The 21,399-nt window shown below is 40.3% G+C and overlaps 1 protein-coding gene across 1 annotated transcript in view; it reads left to right on the top strand.

Annotated features, from left to right (window-relative positions):
• Positions 1 to 1,509: 1,509 nt before the first annotated feature.
• LOC135883144 (vitellogenin-2-like) overlaps positions 1,510 to 21,399 on the top strand; it is a 34,109-nt gene continuing 14,219 nt past the window's right edge. Inside the window, exons 1-22 of the mRNA XM_065410208.1 lie at positions 1,510 to 1,549; positions 1,786 to 1,806; positions 2,001 to 2,152; positions 4,462 to 4,713; positions 4,898 to 5,059; positions 5,238 to 5,386; positions 6,149 to 6,299; positions 6,420 to 6,577; positions 6,664 to 6,829; positions 9,093 to 9,218; positions 10,342 to 10,560; positions 12,178 to 12,395; positions 12,514 to 12,611; positions 13,040 to 13,164; positions 13,720 to 13,821; positions 14,329 to 14,448; positions 14,554 to 14,743; positions 15,156 to 15,249; positions 16,203 to 16,388; positions 17,811 to 17,955; positions 18,668 to 18,896; positions 18,984 to 19,159. Coding sequence (XP_065266280.1) covers positions 1,510 to 1,549; positions 1,786 to 1,806; positions 2,001 to 2,152; positions 4,462 to 4,713; positions 4,898 to 5,059; positions 5,238 to 5,386; positions 6,149 to 6,299; positions 6,420 to 6,577; positions 6,664 to 6,829; positions 9,093 to 9,218; positions 10,342 to 10,560; positions 12,178 to 12,395; positions 12,514 to 12,611; positions 13,040 to 13,164; positions 13,720 to 13,821; positions 14,329 to 14,448; positions 14,554 to 14,743; positions 15,156 to 15,249; positions 16,203 to 16,388; positions 17,811 to 17,955; positions 18,668 to 18,896; positions 18,984 to 19,159 — 3,279 coding nt within the window. The remainder of the gene's footprint in view (positions 1,550 to 1,785; positions 1,807 to 2,000; positions 2,153 to 4,461; positions 4,714 to 4,897; positions 5,060 to 5,237; positions 5,387 to 6,148; positions 6,300 to 6,419; positions 6,578 to 6,663; positions 6,830 to 9,092; positions 9,219 to 10,341; positions 10,561 to 12,177; positions 12,396 to 12,513; positions 12,612 to 13,039; positions 13,165 to 13,719; positions 13,822 to 14,328; positions 14,449 to 14,553; positions 14,744 to 15,155; positions 15,250 to 16,202; positions 16,389 to 17,810; positions 17,956 to 18,667; positions 18,897 to 18,983; positions 19,160 to 21,399) is intronic.

The raw sequence follows: 21,399 nt of genomic DNA, 5'->3' as shown, positions 1-21,399 counted from the left end.
ATAAATTAAATCTAGGCACTTTGCCTGAAAACAAAAGGGAGAGACACTTGAAATGTGAAAATTACAGCCCTCTTGCTCATGGCTCAACTCCTGCTCCCCATACTCACAGAAGTAATTCCATTGACGTAATAATTCTGGCAGGGTGTTTAGAATCAGACATTCAAATATTAATAAGTCACCCATCAGATCAGATTCTGTATGATCCAGCAATATTCCTGCTGGGATAAAACTGCTCCCCCGCATACTTCCCTTACTCTGCAACGCAGTTCAACCTGCCCACATGAGTGGAGAGAAACATTCTGACCTATGGGTTCAGCTACACTGCAGTATAAACCCTGGTCTGTGGGATCTGCACTTGTGGACTTGATGTTGCCAAGCCTGTGCCTGAATGTCCACATGGCATTGTAAACCTGGATTTATAGTTGCTGGCCCCGAGGTCTCGCAATTGTGGTAATGCATCCATACTGCACTACACAGCCCTTCTGACTCAGGTCTGCGGCTTGGACTGCATCACACTGCACCATATCGAGGCTTGGACCTGAGTCACAGTGGGACTCGAGCTTGGACCCGTCCCTGGGGGTGTGAGGGGGTCTGTGGGGCAGGGCTGATGAGAGGAAGGGAAAGAGAGAGCAATTGTACTGGGGCCCCAAGCTCAGGTGCTGCCCCCCCAAGTCTGTAACTTCAGTGTAAATAAAGTGAAATGCAGGGGGGTGAGGCCTCCAGTGAACGTGACATTCCGGGGCCCCGTATTTCTCTTGGCTGGCTTGGACCTGGGTCCTGAGAGTTTATTAACCCAAGCCAGAAAGATTTTGTGTTAGGCCAATGTGAGGTTTGGGCTGAAACCTGCATCCCAGGTTTACAATACAGTATAGAGATACCCTAAGTTATTAACACCTCTTTCTCATAACAAATAGAGACAAAAAAAGTTCATTACCCTTTTTTCCGGTCATAGCCGTTGTAACAATTAGGCAAGTTTAATATTGCTATGTTACTTTAGTATATGCACAAATAGTACATAAAATGAAACTTTTTTGTATGGTTACTAAGGTAATGACAACCTTGTGACACTCTGCTTGTCTGGTATTTTTGCACAATTCTTCTGAGCCATTATCAGTTAGATAAGCTTTTGTGCCTTATGTCAGGTCAGAATAACCAGGACAAAGTTATCACAAACATTACAGCACCAGAAACTTCCAGAAAATAAGGATCATCAACAATTTCCCTTATGAATTAAATATTTTGTTTTTAAATGATCCTTTAAAAAAAACACCTGTTTTGAAAGTTATTTTCAAAAGGTATAAATGGCTCGGGTGGAACGATCAGAGTGGGAATATGCCAACGATACCTTCAGTTCAGAATAAAAAGTCAACAGCATCAGAAAAAAAATGTTTGAGTAACTTGATAAAAAGTTGATAACTCAACAAAGTTCACCCCAGCAGTGCCCACCAGTTAATAATTCTTCTTCTATAAAAGCAGCATGTTCCCCTGAGAGCTTCTTTCACCTTCATCATGAGGAGAATCATACTGGCACTGGTGTTCACTTTTGTGGGTAAGTTCCTTTCTTCCAATAATACTTGGCTGGGATGTTCAGAGGGGGCCTGAAAAGATTAGGCACCCAAATCTCGTTGACTTTCACGTGAGATGGAGCTGACCTCCCTTAGGCACCTTTTAAAGCCCTAGTCACAAGCTTTATTGGAGTTTTATGGATAAGTCAGTATATTAAATGTGAAGTCAAAATAGTTGTTTTCAGTGTCTCACATATCCATTTGATTTTTTTCCCCACAGGGAGTCAGAAATATGACATTGGTAAGTCTACTGCTCATTTTTAATTAATGAACCTAACTCTGCCATCATATGTACTGGTACATCTCCCACTGACATCTCCTGTTTTTCTGGTGGTAGAATCGGGCATGTGACTTTTTGTTGCGATGATGATGATGAACTATAATGTCACAAAAATGTTAGCACAAGTAGATATTTCAACTACTTTTTTTTATTAGAACCTGGTTTTAGTAACAGCAAGACCTACTTGTACAGCTATGAAGGCCTCATTCTGCATGGTCTGCAAGACAGAGGATTGGCAAGAGCTGGGCTGAGGCTGACATGCAAAGTAGAGATCAGTGGATTGTCACACAACTATCACATGCTGAAGGTAAATGACAATGTATATGAAGGAAAGCAAGCAAGCAAAGGAAGATGCATTAAATAGTAATGGAAGTTATAGTAATACATCCAGGCCTATGTAGTGGACTGGCAGCCAGAGAACAATTAGAATCCTAGGACCCTGTTCTTGGCTCTGATATGACCACATACAAAGGGCCTGTAAAGCTGGTGTAACCAGTCAGTTAAGGATTTCCCCCGGCATGGGGAAATCCGCAGGTAGTGCAGAGTCAGTGTGTTCAGCTGTATACTCCCCCCTCCCAGTTCCAAGTGCAGATGCTCAGCTAAGGAGGTGGCTGGGGAAAGAAGGCATGACTGAGTGTTGTAGTGCTGCTGCTGTCTTTGGCTGCCACAGTGCAGAGCTATTGCAGACTGTTTCAAATTAGAGCAGCACTAAGGCTGCTCTCAGTTGTGTTAGGAGCTGACTGGTCTCTGGGTGGCCCCAGGATGTGGTGGTGAAGGTGGTATAAAGTCTTCTTTGCCACCCACCAGGATTTTGTACCTAGCCAGATCTAAGAATTGGCCTCTAGCTGATCCTGTAAGTTACTGAATGCCCCTGTCTCCTGATGGTTTTGCTGGAAGCTGAGGAGTTCAGAGCACTCAGCACTCCACAGCAGTAGGCGCCCAAAAAGTTTTGAAGAACTCAGATTGCTTATGGAAAATTACAGATATGGGGTAGATCCTACTACCATAGAAGTCAATAGCAAAATCCCCATTGATTTTAATGGAAGCAGGAGCAGGCACCAGATTTATAGATGCTTTTCAAAACAAAGTTACATAATTTGCTTGAAGGCTGTATTCACATAATTACCCTGAATGCTTGAAAAATACCAGAGGCATTTGTTAAAACAACTGTCCTTGCAAATACTTTATCAGACAAACATGACGTTTTAAAAAGAAAGTTAATAAAAATTCAAGAATGAAATAACCCCATTTTGTCATATTTTTTCCATAGCTTGAGAAAAGCTGAATGCTGTAGATAAAATGTCACACCTGGTTTTATTGTTTAGCTTAATTTTTATTCAGAACTGGAGAATTACAACAATAATATCCCAGCTCTAGGAGTGTTCCTATTCATTAGAAAAAATACATTCAATGGTTCAAAACATGGCAAGAGAAAAGGGGTTTAAGCATCTAAGCAAATGGAAATAAGAGACAAATGTGGGGAAATATATATATATATATATATATATATACACACACACACACTGCCAGAATTTGGCCCAGAAGCTATTTTTCTTTGTTACATTTACTGTAACAAATGGATTTGTGCCACACCAACATAATTTATGATGTACCTCACTGTACGATAGGATAATGATAACACAAGGAATGGATCTGAATGGAAACAATATAATATCTGTTAGAAATATTTATTCACTTTGCTAAATTCTGATCACGGTTATACTGGAGACACCCAGCTGAACTCTTACGAGTTTCACTGGTGTAAAAGAAACCAAAAATTGACCCTAAATGTCTATTGTTTCTGTAGCCCTGTCTTTACATCACTGAGGGCAACGTGCAGGGATTCTGAATTACAGAATATTGAAGTAGGTTAAAATGACAAAGGGGCAGTCCACACTTATCAGCAGTCACTAATCAAGGCTTAGAATAAAATCAGAATTATATATAGGAGATGTCCTGTTTTTACAGCCCTCTTCCCCCCACATCTCTAGATTACAAGCAAGTACTTGTAAAATTAAACACCTTTAATAGGCTGCTAGCACTATAATTGGTTCACACCTCCAGAGGGAAGGGCATAATATCTGTGCTGGTGGGAACCAGAGATCCTTCCTCCTCCCCTATTAAAAACAATGGTCCTCTCATTCTCCTAACCAATGATGTTTTTGTGCTGCAGTGGCCAGCAGCCGTAATTCTAAACATTTGTATATGGAGGCACACATAAGCAGTGTTTCTGCTGCGCTTCCCAGAACACTTTGTGTGAAAGCTGACTGAAGCTTTGGGGATAGGGAAGATATTTCCCTCCCCAGCAGATAGTCTGTGTAATCAGGGTTTTCACTCTCCACTTGAACATTCAGATGGCACTACCAGGTTTGTGGGACTAATGAAGGTTGCATGATTTGTTTTATTCTCTGTCAGAACCTTGGATAGGCAGAAATCCTTTGTGGAAATTGTGTCTTGACAGCCTCATCCCAGACCCAAGTACAGGAAAGGAAAGGAGATAATTTTATGCAATGTTTGGACAAGTGGCTTTGTGATGGAGCTCAGATTCTTCTCTTGGGGAAATATTTTTAACTGACAAAAATTTTGACAGGTGTGTTGTCTGTATTTTGTTCTCAGATCCTATCTCCACAGCTGGATGAATACAATGGAATCTGGCCCAGAGATCCATTCACTCGATCTCCCAAACTCATCCAGACAATTTCATCATGCCTCACCCAACTCTTTAAGTTTGAATACAACAGAGGGCAGTTTGGGAACATTTATGCCCCCAAAGATACTTCTGTCACATGTGTTAACCTAGTGAGAGGGATTCTGAACATGTTGCAGATAACTGTCAAAAAGTCACAGAATGCATATGACTTGCAAGAGGTTTGTTTTTCCTTTCTAATTCTACTTTGCTATAAGAACAAACATTCATTTTTTATTATAAATTTATTATATATTTTGGTTCAGATACAGTTTCCAGGAAGGTTACTTGTTCACCTGCTCCTTGTCCTGGAATTAATGTCTGTTTCAAATGAGAAATGCAATTAAGCTCTATCAATCTCTATAGGCCGGGATTGGAGGTGTCTGCCATACAAGGTACATTATCCAGGAAGACAAGAAGAGTAACCGAGTCACAGTATTCAAAACCAAAGACCTCAACAACTGCCAGGATAAAGTGCTGAAGAACATTGGAATGGCTTACATCCGCCCTTGTGCTACCTGCCCACTGGTATGGAACATATAAACCTATAATGCCAAATTAAGTGCAGGCGTATACACATATCACTGAACTGATTTAAACAGAGATGGAGTATACTCATTTCAATGGTGAATTTGGCCCATTCATAATAAAGCTGGAGTTAAACAATGGTCTGTTCTCATTTACTATGAGTTCTTTGCCCTTTTAGAAAGAAAAGATCATAAAAGGAACAGCTGCATTCACCTACAAAATGAAATACACAGATGCTGGCACCCTGATCACACAAGCTGTGTCCCAGCAGGTCTATCAGATCTCCCCTTTCAGTGAACCTGCTGGTGTTGCTGTCACGGAAGCAAGGTAGGCCTCAGCCGTTACACTGTAAATGAGTATAATGATCAGAACTGGGAGAATACATTTAAAATACATTCACCAAGACTTTGGGAATAAAACAAAAATGCTGCAACTGGATGGTTCTTTCGTTAGTTTTTGGCATTCAGAGGAGTGATCTGGCCTTACGTGTCTCTGCCTGTATCTAAGTTTCTTCTCTGTAATTAATGCAGCCCAAATGGCTGTTGGTGGCATTTCACTTTTGCATAGGGTACATGCCATGGGTAAGTAAACTGAAATATCTGAGAAATGTAAATATCAGTAAGATGCTGTTAATACTAATGTCTCCTCGGTTTGCCTTGTTAAAATGATAGAGAAGCTGTGAGATTTAAATCTAAACCTTTTACTGTAAAAATGTTCATGTTGTTGCAAGTTTCATACATGCTCATATTGTACACTTGATATTTTTAGCCAGAGATCTCCATGTGTTTACAAACTTCAGTTAAGCTTCCCAACACCCTGATGGCTTATATAAATAACCGACATGGAGTGACTTGTTAATATTCTTACTGAACAGTTTGTGAACAATCTGCAAATGTAAAATGATAACCTCAAGAAATTTCAATGATTTTGAATAATGAATAAATTTGAGAATTTTCTGATCCATTTGCAGACAATGTGAAATTATTGTTGGGAGTCTTTCATTCAGCTATAATATCCACTGGATTTAGCTTAGACAAATGGAGCACCCAAAGTAAAATGTTATGCTACATTTCACTCTTTTCCTTGCAGGCAAGAACTTACTTTGAATGATATTAGAAACAGTCAAGCAAGCACATCAGAAATTCAGTTGCAAAACTATGGAAGTCTTCGTTACGATTTTGCAAGAGAACTACTCCAGATGCCAATTCATCTAATAAAGATGAAAAATCCTAAATCTCAGGTATAAGATGCTTAATATTTTAGGCTCTTTCATTATTTATAAAGCTAATGGAAGATCAGCAAATTATTTCAGACACTTAAGATATCTTGTAATCCCTTCTGCCTTCTGTTTTTGTATCAGATAGTAGAAATACTGCAACAATTAATTCAGCATAATCAACAAGGGTACAATAGAGAAGCTCCAGCCAAATTCTTAGAACTTATACAGCTTTGTCGTGTGGCAACGCCTGAAAACCTTGAGTCTCTTTGGAAACAATGTGCCGATAAACCTCAATATAGGTAATTGACTGTATCACTCTCAATCAACACTTCTGAATAGAGAAATTCTGACAATGAAAATAATAGATGCCTCCTCTTGTTTACAGACGCTGGTTATTGAGCGCAATCTGTGCAGCAGGAACTACTGAGACATTCATGTTCCTTAAGCAAAAAATTCATAATGAGGACCTCAGCTATTTGGAATCAGCTCTGACTATCGCTCTCGCCTTCCATTTATCCAAAGCTGATGATCACACTTTACAAGCTGTAGCAGTGAGTACAATACATAGGATCATTCCTCATTCTGTTGTCTTGTAATTCTTCTACTAGAGAGACAAGGTGGGGTGGGGGTGGGGGTTAATATATTTGACTGGACTATCTCCTGTTGGTGAAAGAGACAAGCTTTCAAATGACACAGAGCTGCTCTTCAGGTGTAGGACAGGTACTCAGGGCAAGTCTACACTTAAAATGGTGCACCGGCACAGCTGCATGAGTGCAGCTGTAGTGCTTTAATGAAGACGCTCTACGCTGATGGGAGAGAGCTCTCCCGTCGGCGTAGTTAATCCCCCACGAGAGATAGTAGCTATGTCGGCAGGAAAAGCCCCCCCACCGACATAGAACTGTCTATGCTGTCACTTAGGTTGGTATAACTACATCAGTCAGGAGTGGGGATTTTTCACATCCCTGAGGCCTGGTCTACACTAGGGGGGGATCGATCTAAGATACGAGAATAGCGTAGCTGAAGACGACGTATTTTAGATCGACTTAAAATCACTTACTTCGCATCCTCACGGCGCGGGATTGACGGCCACCGCTCCCCCGTCGACTCCACTTCCGCCTCTCGCCGTGGTGGAGTTTCGGAGTCGACGGCAGAGCGATCGGGGATCGATTTATCCATGTCTACACTAGACGCGATAAATCGATCCCCGATAGATTTATCCTGACGTACCCTGAGAGATGAAGTTATACTGAAGTAATGCTGCAGTGTAGATCTGCCCTTATTGTCATGCTAAACACAGGGTGGAACAGATTGTTTACCAGAAGTAGTTACATTCTAAGAGACTATTCAAAGTGAAGTGTCCAGTTAACATCACTGCAGCCATAGGATAGCAACATTATGAATTTAAGCTCCCAGGCTTGTCTTTTGAAGGTGTTGTGCAGGTTTCCTTTAAGGACGAGAACTGAGGGGTCAGATATGGAGTGATCATTTTGTGAAAAGTGTTCACCCATGCCTGATATGGTGTTTTTATCTTTAAACATTTTTCTGTTTGAGTTCATTTGAGAATGTAGTGATTGTCTAGTTTCACCCACATAGTTGTACTGGTGCATTTAGTGCATTGGATGAGATACACCACATGTTGTGACAGGCATGTGTAAGACCCATTGATCTTGAAAGATGTGTTGTGGTTTTTTTTATCATTATAGCAGTGGAGATACATCTGCAGGTTTTGCATCTGTTATGGCAGGGTCTGGTGCCGCTTTAGTTGGTAGGACCTGATATATGTGGAGCTTGCTTCTGATGATGAGCTTGGAGAGACTGGGCAGCTGTTTGAAGGCCAGAAGAGGGGACCTGGGAAAGATTTCTTTCCAGATGTGGTCCCCATCGAGTCTGGATTGTAATTGTTGCATGATACCCTGTATGGGCCCCAGTACGGGGTGGCAGGAAACAACTAGGTTTGCACAGTCAAAGCAGGTGTTTTTTCTGTATTGAAGCAGATTCTCTCGGTGTATTTGGATGGCCTGTTCCATGATGTGATCTACTTCTCTGGGGGAGTGTCCTTGTATGGTGAAGGTTTTAAGTGTGTTAAGGTGTACATCCTGGACTTTCCCCTTAGAGCATATTCTGTGGTATCTGAGTCCCTGGTTGTAGATAACAGATTTCTTGGTGTGTTTGGGGTGGTTACTGGATCTGTGAATGTAGGTGTGGTGATCCGTGGGTTTCTTGTATATAGTTGTCTATAGGATTCCATTGTTGAAGCTGATCGTGGTGTCCAGGATATTGGTGTGTGGTGTAGTGTCCATGTGGTGAGTCCTCCTTCTACTAGTAGGCCACAATCCACTTTTATTAGTGAATTTACACAATGATATGTGGTGGATATGACATATTTCCTCTTTAAAGCAGTTCACTGTAAAGTTATGGGTAATTAGAAAAATGTTGATATTTTGATGAAATTTTTCAATCATTGAAAATGTTTAAACACCTTGGATATTTGATGATAGCTGGTCAAATCCCCCCCCCAAAAAATCTATGAAAATTTTTATCATTTTTTTCGGCCAAAAATAGAAATGTGGACAATTTAGACCCACTCTGATCATTAATGTGTGAGAAAAATTAGTTACCGTCAGTAATATCACAGCAACTTCACATCCTGGTCATATGTCTGAAATTGTTACAAGTCTGATTTCTTTTTACTGAAAATACCTAGGAAAATCCAAGATAGTTTCTGGTTTGTTCTAATAGGTAAGGTGAACATTCAACTAAATATGATTTTTACTGGATACCAGTATTAAGATGTGCTGCTTCTTACTTCTGCAGGATCTAGTGACCAGCTTCCGAATTCAGAGAGCTCCTATGCTTCGCAAGCTTGCTTACCTGGCATATGGTTCCATGATAAACAGATATTGTTCTGTGTCATCATCTTGTCCTAATAAAATTCTTCAGGTGAGTGGTTTTATTTCAGATTTTTTAATACCTGAAGAAATTTCAGAAACTGCCTCTAGGTTAGTTCCCACCTAGTTGAGTGTAAATCAGGACAATGGAGGTTTAAATTCCATCATTTGCAGCTGTGATCAACTGCAAAATCACAAACAAAATTAGAAGGTGAGTGGAAGCTCTTTGAAAAACCTTAACCGTTCAGAATTTTGAATGCAAGTGGTGATAGTCCATAAGGAAAATGGATTCTCTAAACAAGTTGAAATTGAATTTACAATGAGTGGCAACTTGTAGGATTATAATAAGAGTACTATGGTATATGTTCCTGTACATGCTACTACATTGTTACCATTACTCCTCAATGCCACTATAAATGAAGCTCCAGACATATCCCAAGTCATGCTCCTAAAATGACCATCTTAAGAAGAAACTTCATGATTGTACACTGTCCCCAGATCTTCTCTGATCATTGTCTTCAGACTATGGAGGTCTATTCCTATGTTCATAAGTACCAGAGTCCTGAGATGGATGGTCTGTTGACATCAGAATGTGTTTAAACCTTGAAAACCAGCACAAAAGGGCTAAACAAAGGAAAGCCTTTACAAAAGTAATCTGTCCTTGTCATATGGGTCAATCCTACCCAATGAATCTGGGAAGCAGAAAACATTCAGATGAAGTTATGAGAATATAGGGGAACACATTTAGCAACGCCTAATGGAGATTGCCAGGGGTGTTGTCAATACTGAATTTGGTGCCTGTTTTATGGGGCCCTGGAAGCTGCAATAGAATCACTGAGAGAGTCACCCTCTCTGTGAATTCCCCCAGGGCTCAGGGGCCAGGCTGGTGTGGGGAGGTGCAATTTGCAACTCCCTGGGCGGGTGAACAGGGATGAACCTGGCCCAGCTATAACACAGGGAAAGTTACACTAGTCAGTGAGTGCTACTTGCTGTTTTCTATATTTGGCACTATGGTAATGAGAGCCTGGGAGTGAAATGTGCAAGGTTCAGCTCAAAGAAGAGAGCAAAGTCTTGGAGCGAAAGGCTTTTTATTCCCTGTGGGCAAGGATGGCAGTGTGTACACGCGAGATTATTATCTGAATTAACAAAGCTACACATTCTTGCTTTGTTTGCAGCCCCTCCACGACCTTGCAGCCGAGGCAATCAGCAAGAACCATGAAGATGACATGGCCTTGGCTGTGAAAGCCATTGGCAATGCAGGAGAACCAGCCAGTATCAAGCGCATCCTGAAGTTCTTGCCAATATTTTCACCTGCCGCAATGGCTTTTCCAGTTAGAATTTATATTGATGCTGTTTTGGCCTTGAGAAAAATAGCCAGGAAAGACCCTGCAAAAGTAAGTGAAACTATTGTTAAACAAACTCATCGGACATAAAGAATACAGGATGTAATGCAGGTCAAGTCAGTGACACACTGTTTGGGAACTCAGTATGTAATATCAGATACCCAAGGCCAGATTCTCAGCATAGCTCCATTGACTTCAGTGGAACTACACTGATTTACCCCAACTGAGGATCTGGTTTGCATTGTTTAATGTTGTACCTCCTAGACCTGTAATGCTGCTTATGTACACAATTAAAGACTGCTCACTCTGACCTTGGTCTCATTGAAATCAAGAAGAGTTTGGCCATTGACTGCAGTGGAAGTAAGTTTGAGCCCAAAATAATTTGCGACCGATACACCATATTGTGGCTATATGAGACTTTAAAATTAAGACAAGAAATGGTCTTATTTTAATTCAGAAGGAGTAAAATATTGTTAAATCATTTTAACATGGCTCATGACATGGGTTCTCAAAAATGGTTCCATTCACCAGGTTTGTTGATTGTTTTGTCTCTAGCACTGCTAGGAAATGTACTAGGGGTAGATTCCCAGCTGGTGTGAAGTTGCATAGGCCCACTGACACCAATGTGCCTATCTATAGCAATTTCTACAGCTGAGGATCTGCCCTTAGCTCTTCACATATATATGGCTGGACATAAATAATAGATTAATGCATAAGATGAAAGTTGATCAATGTGAGGATAAATAAAAAATCAAATAAAAGTGTATAATCAGTATTACAGGCATTCCTGATTGTGTGGTTGCTGTGCACTCAAAGCTCACACTGACATCAGTGGGAATTTTAAGTAGAAAAGGACTGCGGGATCTCATTCTAAAAAGTAAAACTATAAAAATGTAATGAGGATAGGCACTTTCTTGTTTTTTAGGATTCTTTATGAGAATTATAAACTGCAGATGAAAAAGAATACTGTTTCCTATACCGTATGTTGTGATCTTTTATGAACTTAAATAATACAGGGAAGAGAGAGTGTGTGTTAATCCACTGTCTATGTGTCTGTCTGTGCCTTTATACCATGCTCATTACTGTGGTATCTCTAAGTGACTACAATCTATGTACGGAAGTCCCACTGATAGCAAGTAGTGTAAGCAATGGTGAATACAAATTACTTTGATCCTTCCCTAATTGCACACACTATACTCTCCCTGATGTCAGTGGGAATTAGGTCATCCTAAACTGCAAGACTGGGCATATTATTAATGGCAATTCCCCCCCACTTCTGTTCATTGTGCCCCAACAATACTTATCTTTGTGCATCAGTGCCTACATTGCAAAGATTTTCTGCCATTGGTGAATCAGTGTTGTGCCAGATGAAGTCAATGCTGAAGCTAGCTTGGGAACTTCAGTTACCTTGCAGTGCAAATAACCATTAATGAACTATGATTGTGTGCCTTCATTCTTAATAAGTTCACATCTATTGAAGAAAGAGTGTCACAGAGCAAGTAGGATTACAGTATTAAGTACATTATCAGGTCAGTTTGTAAGAGAATCAATTTTATTCTCCCTCAATATGTGTGGGTGACTCACCAGTGCAAACTGCATTCTTTTAAAGGGAGAATACACCCTAAGAAGTTATCAGGATCTGGAAATGTGTTTTTTTTCCCCCTCCAGGTACGGGAAATTCTTCTCCAGATCTTTGTGGACCATTCACTTGCTCCTACTGTCCGAATGATGGCTTGTGTTGTCATCTTTGAAACTAAGCCTGCTCTTCCTCTCGTAACAACTATGGCCAATGCTCTGCTAACGGAGAGCAGTTTGCAGGTCGCCAGTTTCACATATTCCCATATGAAGGTTTTGGCAATAAGCAGGATCCCACAGCTCTATAATGTGTAAGTAAAAAGAGAAGTAAAACTTTCCATTGTAAGTAGTGATTTCCATTACAATTTTCTAAGTATAAATGCAAAGTGAATTCAGTTATTATGGAGCATTATTATTCATTTTACTTAGATCTGCTGCTTGCAACATTGCCCTTAAACTACTGAGCCCAAGACTTGACAGGCTGAGCTATCGGTACAGCAAGGTTATTCACATTGGTGGTTATTATCGTGAGTACCAGATATGCTGTGGAACTGCTTTGGCTAATACTATATTCTTAGAAAATTCCCATAGAAAAGCTATGAAATGCCATGAATTTCAACTGAAATCCTGCCATTGGCAGTGGGATTTGTCCATTCCTGGAGTAGGAAAAACTAAACTGCAGATGTCTCAGGATCTATGGAGAATGCTATGGATCTCTAGACTTCAGCTATGGACTGAGGTATTTGTGTAGAGACCCAATATTCCTCAGACCTGCCGCCTCACCTCCCAGAATGGACATGATTCTAAATTCTCCCCTCAGAGAGACTTTGTATATGAATATTGGGCAACCCATAGAAATCAATGCTGACAGACTCATTTACATGATTACACACATATGGTGACTATACACTACAGTGAAAACCAAATCTCTGCTGTATTTTGATTTCTACTATAGCAAAATATAGAGCTGGCGCAATTGGAAGAGTCTATCTCATGAACAGTCCAAGCAGTATGTTGCCATCTGCGATAATTATGAAACTGAGAGGTTACTATGCAAATACCGCAACTGATTTTGTCGAGGTAAATATTACATTTAGAACAACAATCAGACCTATACAAATATTTCTCATGGAAGCCTTCTGGATGGACTGCAGCATTTCACCACAGCCCTGAATAGGGGCTGGTGCAGAGGGAAGGCTTGGGGAGGGAGTCTGATTGCAATTGTCCTTGGCCCTCTTGGCCTATAGACTCTGATGAGAGAGGCTATGAAAGCATTCAGTATGGAATAAAATGTAACAAAAGTAAAGGAAATCTCAGAAGGCTCACTGAATATCTGTCTGTAAACCTGAACCATAACTGCCTATCATATATATGTGTAAAGGTTATACTAGGGATTTCCCGCTACTCGTTGAGCCAGATCCATTACTAGATACACAGATGTAATTTTATTGACTTTAATGGAGTCACGACTGCTCATAACAGTGGTTAAATCTGGTGCTCCATATTTTCTCTCTCCATCATTAATAGTTTTCTCATGGCTTTCACCTAGTAAAGACTAATTTTTGATACTCCTTCACTCTCTCTGTTTTAACTGTGTCATATTCTGGTCTGCCTGATTTTATTTGTTTTGCATAGGTGGCTCTCCAATCACAAGGCCTAACGGAGCTCGTCAGGAAACAGAACATCCCCTTTGCTGAATATGACACATACAAAAAATTGAAGGTGCTTGGGAAAACGGTATGTGTATTCTTTCTTCACATCTGTTTGAAATATATTACTGGAATGCCTGGTACTGCATTTCTTACCCAGCCAAAACTCCCACGGAAGTGTCAGTGAATGAGGAGTACATGAGTAAGCCCCAAATGACATATCTAGACATACACTGCAAGCTCTTTGGGATAGGCACCATCTTTTAACTGTATATGTGTCAGTGCCTAACACAAGGGTGCCTTGATCCTAATTGGGGCCAGTACAGATGATGATGATGGTAATAATTAATGCAAAAATTAAAGTGCATGTTAAAATACAATATATCAATTTTCTTTTAAAAAATGATTGCTGTATAGGATTGTTTTCTTTATGATGTAGCCCACTGTTTACCACGGTCTTTACCCAGGTGCTACATGGGCAAATTCACAGTGAGGTCAATGGTAGTTTTGCCTGAATAAACCTAGTAACATCCTCAGGATTTGATCCAGTATTTGTTAATACAGTCCTATATATTAAGCAACATTTTTTCTCTAGCTTCTGGGATGGAAGGAACTGCCTCCTGAAAACCCACTCATATCAGCCTATGTAAAAGTATTTGGCCATGAGCTCGCCTTTGCTGATGTCAACAAGGAGCTCATTCAACAGACAGTGAAGGTATTGATTGCTCCTATTTTTCTGTTTTGTCTGAGGGGCTTCACAGTTTCCTCCCTGCCCCTCTGCTCCCTCCACTTAACCTTCTGGATCTTTGTCCCTTTGTAGGCTCTGACTGAATCATCAGATAGGCACATGTTAGTGAAGAACGTGATCAATCAAATCCAAAGAGGCATTGCAGGACAATGGACACAGGCAATATTGGCAGGAGAAGTTCGGCACATTGTCCCTACCTGCGTTGGCCTGCCACTAGAACTCAGTTTATATAGTACTGGTCTGATACATGCTGCAGCCAACGGTGAGTTTTGAAAAGCATCATTTAATGGTTTCACCTCAACACATAGGAATTTCAGAGTTCTAATCCCTGGTCTAACATTAAATCCCTCTGTAGTCTTGGCATATCGCCTACCTTCTTTGTCTCAGGTTCCCGATTTCTAATATGGAGGTAGTAATACATCATTACGTCATACGTGGTGTGAGAATTAATTAGCTGGGTATAAATGCTGCCCTTGAATACAGGTGTGTAACTCCTGATTCATTTTAGTGGGCACTACAAGGGTAAAACTGGGCCCTTCTTAATTCTGTAAAGTGTTTTGAAGATGAAATGGCGCTACCTAAGTGCTAATTATTATTATTTTAACAAAACTGTCAATTTGGAACTCTTAATTTATTGTTTTGCCTTTGCTATAATTCTTTTCTATCTCTTACAGTTGGTGTAAATATGTCCCCCTCTTTATCTGGCAGTTTTAAACCTTTGCAGTTCTTTGATGCCAATGTGCAACTTCATGCTGATATCAACCCAAGGTGAGGAAAACTAGGATATATATGTATATAAATATGATGGTATGGTATAATTTTATTGGCAGGGATTTGGGATAGCTGAATTATTCATGAGGGTGAAACCATGTGTAAGTTATATAGGTCAATCCAAATAGGTGCTGTTAAACCTTTTATTCCATACTACATCATGTTCTAGACTTGCCACATACATTACAGAGCATTAAAAAAAATATCCTGGAATTATGGTTTTTTGTGCCTACACTGCTGGGTGACTTAGTCATCATTAATTCAGTTGTACAGGCCTCAGAGCGAACCATATAAATATCTCTAAACAAGTCATAAAATAGCTTTTCTATGCCTAAAAAATGTCATGTTATCCCAGACCTTGCAGTGCTATCAGTGTGTGCTGGATCCAAATTGGGATTCTAGCACTTCCCATAAAGCTTCTATTTCTGCCCCTTCAGGGATGAGTGATATCAGATGTAAAGTCATGACATTTTACATAGAAAAAAAGCTGCTACTGGTGCAGCACTAAATATGGTCATCCTGGGCCTCAGGCTAGTGTAATTTTTTTTTGCGGGGGAGGGGAGTGGGAGGGGAGAAGAAATATTTTTGGAGCTAGTTGATTTTTTAAAAATAGCAGCTGTTTGAAAGAGCTCAGGGTTTTCTAATATTAGAATAAGAACTGGGGTGATGGATTAGAAGTGAAGAGGGCAGGTGAGGAGGTCTAACAGTCCATGTTAAATTCATTTATCACATGACTCTGCAATTCGTCACATGGATCTCACCTCCACATATGTGGTATATCTCTTTGTCTGTTAATAGATTGATTGACATTTTTCCTCTTATAGCAGCAAACTCTGATTTCCAAAAAAGATATTTATATACAGGGAATTCTACATTTCAAAGTGTGCTTTCTAAGTATATATTTATCAATGTATATGGTTATGCATGTTTGTATTTTCCCTCTCTTTCAGCATATACACGCATACAGTGGCAATGATGGGAATCAATACACAGTACTTTCAGAGTGGTCTTGAATTTCATGCCAAGTTCCGTGCCAACATCCCAATGAAATTTTATGCCAAAATAAACATGAAAGATAAAAGTTTGAAGTTTGAAACAACTCCATGCCACCAGGAAACTGAGCTAGTGACTGCAAGGTACAGCAGTTATATTTACTTTGTTTACTTTCAAATACGGTGACCAGATGTCCCGATTTTATAGGACCAGTCCCGATATTTGGGGCTTTTTTTAATATGGGCTCCTATTATGCCTCACCCCCGTCATGATTTTTCACACTTGCTATCTGGTCACCCTAGTTTTAACTCTTCTGTACAATTGATGGTGAATTACCTATTATAAAATGTTAAAGACACAGCTTTTTGCTAAGACTTTGCTGTAGTAGGATAGTTATAGAATGCTAAATATTTTCTTTTGTTCACCATGTTCAGGATGTATTTTTTTGTATTTCACTTTACTGGCAATTTCAGTCCTCTGTCATTTAATGGCCCTCATCCTGAAGTCCTGACTCAGGCAAAGAAGCCATTGAGGATTTTGCCTAAGTAAGGACTACAGAATCAGGCCCAGTGCACTTCTGGTGGTTAAATACAAGTTAACTCGTAGAGTAATTGCCATTATTGCACTTCTAAATGCCCCTGCCTTTATAATCCTTTGTTTGGCTCATACAGAGCTGAACTACTCTAACATTTTATTTAGTTAATAATTGTTATGCGCTCATGCTGTTAGCATCTAGAAATATGAAACCGATTAAATGGGACTGTCCACATTAAGCAACATACTGTATCAACTCTAATTAACCATAAATAGCCCACTGCAGAGCCATTGTTCATAACATGATGTGTCTTGAACTGTACTCAGCAGGGCAGTAAATTTAAGTTCTGGAGGGCCACTTGAGAGAAGGAGTTCCATAGGTGGGACCTAGACTGAAAGTGCTCTACCTCCAATCCTCAAGTCATCACAGCTACAGAATGTCCTCAGAACACATCAGTTCATCTCAGCAGTTTTGGTGGGACTTAGGGAGAGAGACAATCTCTAAAAGAGCCAGATCCAAATCATGTAGGGCTTTGCAGGATAGAACCAACACCTGATTTCAACCAGAAGCAGATGGGGAGCTGGGGCAGTACATGGAGAACAGTTGTAGTTTGCATTTCACTAAGTAGATGAAGGGCAGCGTCAATGACAGCTCCATTTAGAATGTATTGCAGTTGTCCAATCTGGACATGACAAAGGCAGTATCTGTGGCAAGGAGAGGTCATAGATTACCTTTATTATCCGCAGATAAAACAAAGTACTCTGAGCCACTATGGTTACATAGGAATCCAACAGTACCAGAGAGCCCCTAACAACCTCAAGGTTGTGAATGTCTTTTGAAAGGGATGAGTAGACTCCACCAACAAACAGAGCAGTCAAAACCCTTGTTATTTCTTCAGATTGCTTTCTTCTGCCAACTAGCATCACCTCTATCTCTTCTGGATTAAAAATAGCAGGCCTGTGAAAAATCAGAATAAAGTATATTATCGATAGAGCCATTTATAAGTAGTGTATTGTGCCTATCCCCACAGGACTAAAGTTTATGCTATTTCAAGAAATGTGGAAGAGATAACTTCAGCAAAGAGATCTTCAGTTCTACCAGAAGAAGCTGTATCGGATGTCTCCGAGCAACGTTTTAAATCACCAGAAAGGACTTCAATAAATGGTGCCATGACGGTAATTAACACTCCTGTATTTGTATATTATAGATAGATGGATAGATAATGGATGGATAGATAATAGATGGATAGCTAATGGATAGGTAGGTAGATGGATGGATAGATAATGGATAGATAGATGGATGGATAGATAATGGATAGATGGATGAACGGATAGATAAATAATGGATCTGATTTTCAGAAGTGCTGAGCTCCCGTAACTCCTGTTGAAATCAATGGGACTTAGGTGTTCAGACCATTTAAAATCAGTCTTCATATACATTGCTGCCGTAGAATGTAATGGGCCAAGTGATGGAATTTTTACTCTTGGTCTGCTCATTCCTCTCATTTCTGTGCAGAGTAGATCCTAAGTGTGCAGATCTGGCTGTTTCTTCACAGTAGGAGGGATCATCCATATCCATGGGGCTCTCTTCCTCTTCCCAGTACCCCATAGAGAGGCTTCCCTGGGACATCAGATCCACGTGGAAGGTGTAGGCCTCAGGCAGGATGGAGAGGGCAGGGAGCAGGATGTGCATTTTGCTTCCCAAGCCCTGTGGGAATCAGTGCAAATTGTAACAGAGCCCCAGGCTCTGCTTTGCTAAGTGCCCTTCATGCTGGGAATCCCCTTTAAGAGTGGGCCAGCTGCTCCTTGGGAGTCCTGCACCAGTTTTGAGTCACTTTTGCTTCCCCTCCAATTCCCCTTAAACCTGCCATGTTTCTGTTTAATGCAGCAAAGAACAGCTTCTGATGGGATGTCCGAAAAATATTCCTATGGCCCAGAAGAGGAATTTCACCACAGAGCTGGAGGAAGATCTTATGCACGAGTCTTTTGTAGCAAATTAAATAGTTTGGGTTGCCAAACCTGCCTTAATCTGCAATTACGAGATGCTGCTTTCTTAAAAGATACATTTCTGTACAGATTGGTTGGAGAGCATGAAATCAAATTAGTTTTGAAACCAGGTATCGTATTATGCACAAAAATTTCCATTTATCCTCATCAGTACAACTAAAGCAGTATATCCCTTAATGCATGTGTCTGGTGTTTAGTCCGTACAGATGCTGCTATTGACAAAATACAGCTGGAGATTCAGGCAGGATCCAGAGCAGCTTTCAGAATAATCCAGCTGGTAACCCCAGTGTCAGAGGAAGATGATGATTCAACTCCAGATGACGTGGTTCAAACAAAACTGAAGAAGATCCTAGGAATTGAAAGTATATTTAAGGTAATTGACTTGGTTTGAAATGAAAGATAATTGAACAACAACAAAAAATCCCAAAACAAAATAAATGGTCCTACAAAATTCGAGGGAAAGCTGCAGAAAAAAACAGAGTTTGATTTAGTTAGAACTGTAAATATTTTCTAAAGAGTAAGAAAAGTATATGCTGCAGGGACAGTGTCAGGTAGTTTAGGCTTGTTAAACTAAAAAGGAAGGAAATAAGAGTTAAAAGCCTAATCAAATCAGACCTATTCAGTATCTTATTATTACATTTCAAATAAAGAAGTTGTTTGTTGTTTGTTTCGGTTTTCACCAAGGTTGGTCGTGATTTGATGTCTAATGTAGTGAATGCCAGTGAAAATGAGGTAGGATCAGAAGAGGTTAAAATAGGGAAAGAACAAGTTAAAAATTGCTTGGACAAATTAGATGTCTTTAAGTCACCAGGGCCTGATGAAATGCATCCTAGAATACTCAAGGAGCTGACTGAGTAGATATCTGAGCCATTAGCGATTATCTTTGAGAAGTCATGGAAGATGGGAGAGATTCCAGAAGCCTGGAAAAGGGCAAATATAGTGCCCATCTATAAAAAGGGAAATAAGGACAACCTGGGGAATTACAGACCAGTCATCTTAACTTCTGTACCTGAAAAGATAATGGAGCAAATAATTAAGCAATCAATTTGCAAAAAGATAATAAGGTGAAAAGTAACAGTCAGCATGGATTTGTCAAAAACAAATTGTGTCAAACCAACCTGATAGCTTTCTTTGACAGGGTAACAAGCCTTGTGGATGGGGGGGAAGTGGTAGATGTGGTATATCTTGACTTTAGTAAAGTTTTTGATACTGTCTCACATGACCTTCTCATAAACAAACTATGGAAATGCAACCTAGATTGAGCTACTATAAGGTGGGTGCAAAACTGGTTGGAAAACCATTCCCAGTGAGTAGTTATCAGTGGTTCACAGTCAGGCTGGAAGCGCATATTGACTGGGGTCTCGCAGGGATCAGTTCTGGGTCTGGTTCTGGTTCTGTTCAATATCTTCATCAATTATTTAAATAATGGCATAGAGAGTACACTTATAAAGTTTGCAGACAATACCAAGCTGGGCAGGAGGATAGGATTAAAATTCAAAATGATCTGGACAAACTGGAGAAATGGTCTGAAGTAAATAGGATGAAATTCAATAAGGACAAATGCAAAGTACTTCATTTAGGAAAGAACAATCAGTTGCATACATATAAAATGGGAAATGACTGCCTAGGAAAGAGTCCTGTGGAAGGGGATCTGGGGGTCATAGTGGATCACAAGCTAAATATGAGTCAACAGTGTAACGCTGTTGCAAAAAAAGTGAACATCATTCTGGGATGTATTAGCAGGAGTGTTGTAAGCAAGACACGAGAAGTAATTCTTCTGCTCTACTCCACTCTGATTAGGCCTCAGCTGGAGTATTGTGTCCAGTTCTGGGCACCACATTTCAGGAAGGATGTGCACAAATTGGAGAGAGTCCAGAGAAGAGCCACAAAAATGATTAAAGGTCTAGAAAACATGATATATGAGGGAAGATTGAAAAAAATGGGTTTGTTTAGTCTGGAAAAGAGAAGACTGAGGGGGGGACATGATAACAGTTTTCAAGTATGTAAAAGGCTGTTACAAGGAGGAGGACGAAAAATTGTTTTTCTTAACATCTGAGGATAGGACAAGAAGCAATGGGCTTAAATTGCAGCAAGGGAGGTTTAGGTTGGACATTAGGAAAAACTTCCTCACTGTGAGGGTGGTTAAGCACTGGAATAAATTGGCGAGGGAGGTTGTGGAATCTCCATCATTGGAAATTTTTAAGAGCAGGTTAGACAAACTCCTGTCAGGGATGGTCTAGATAATTAATCCTGCCACGAGTGCAGGGGACTGGACTAGATGATCCCTCGAGGTCCCTTCCAGTTCTATGATTCTATATGAAACCTTCCCTCTCAGTGTTTACAATTCAAACATTGCAGCATTGTGCTAGTATATGGTGAGATACAGAATGTGAAATTGACTAGACCCCGAAGGGAGCTGTGCTACAAAGGAGGATGGGAACCAAGGGAGCAGTGTGGAGATCTTGGGCCTCCAGAAAGCTTCTCCTGTGTCCTGTGGATATCCTGCATCTGAAAAGCTAGGTTTATGGGGCAAAGTGCCCTGTTCGTCAAGAGGCAGGGCTAACCCTGCCAAATGATTTGGAGGAAGAATCACGAAATCTCCTGTACCTTAGA

This window comes from Emys orbicularis, chromosome 8 (assembly GCF_028017835.1).
Source record: "Emys orbicularis isolate rEmyOrb1 chromosome 8, rEmyOrb1.hap1, whole genome shotgun sequence".
In the NCBI taxonomy this organism is placed as follows: domain Eukaryota; kingdom Metazoa; phylum Chordata; order Testudines; family Emydidae; genus Emys; species Emys orbicularis.
This window is presented reverse-complemented; position numbering and strand designations above follow the sequence as displayed.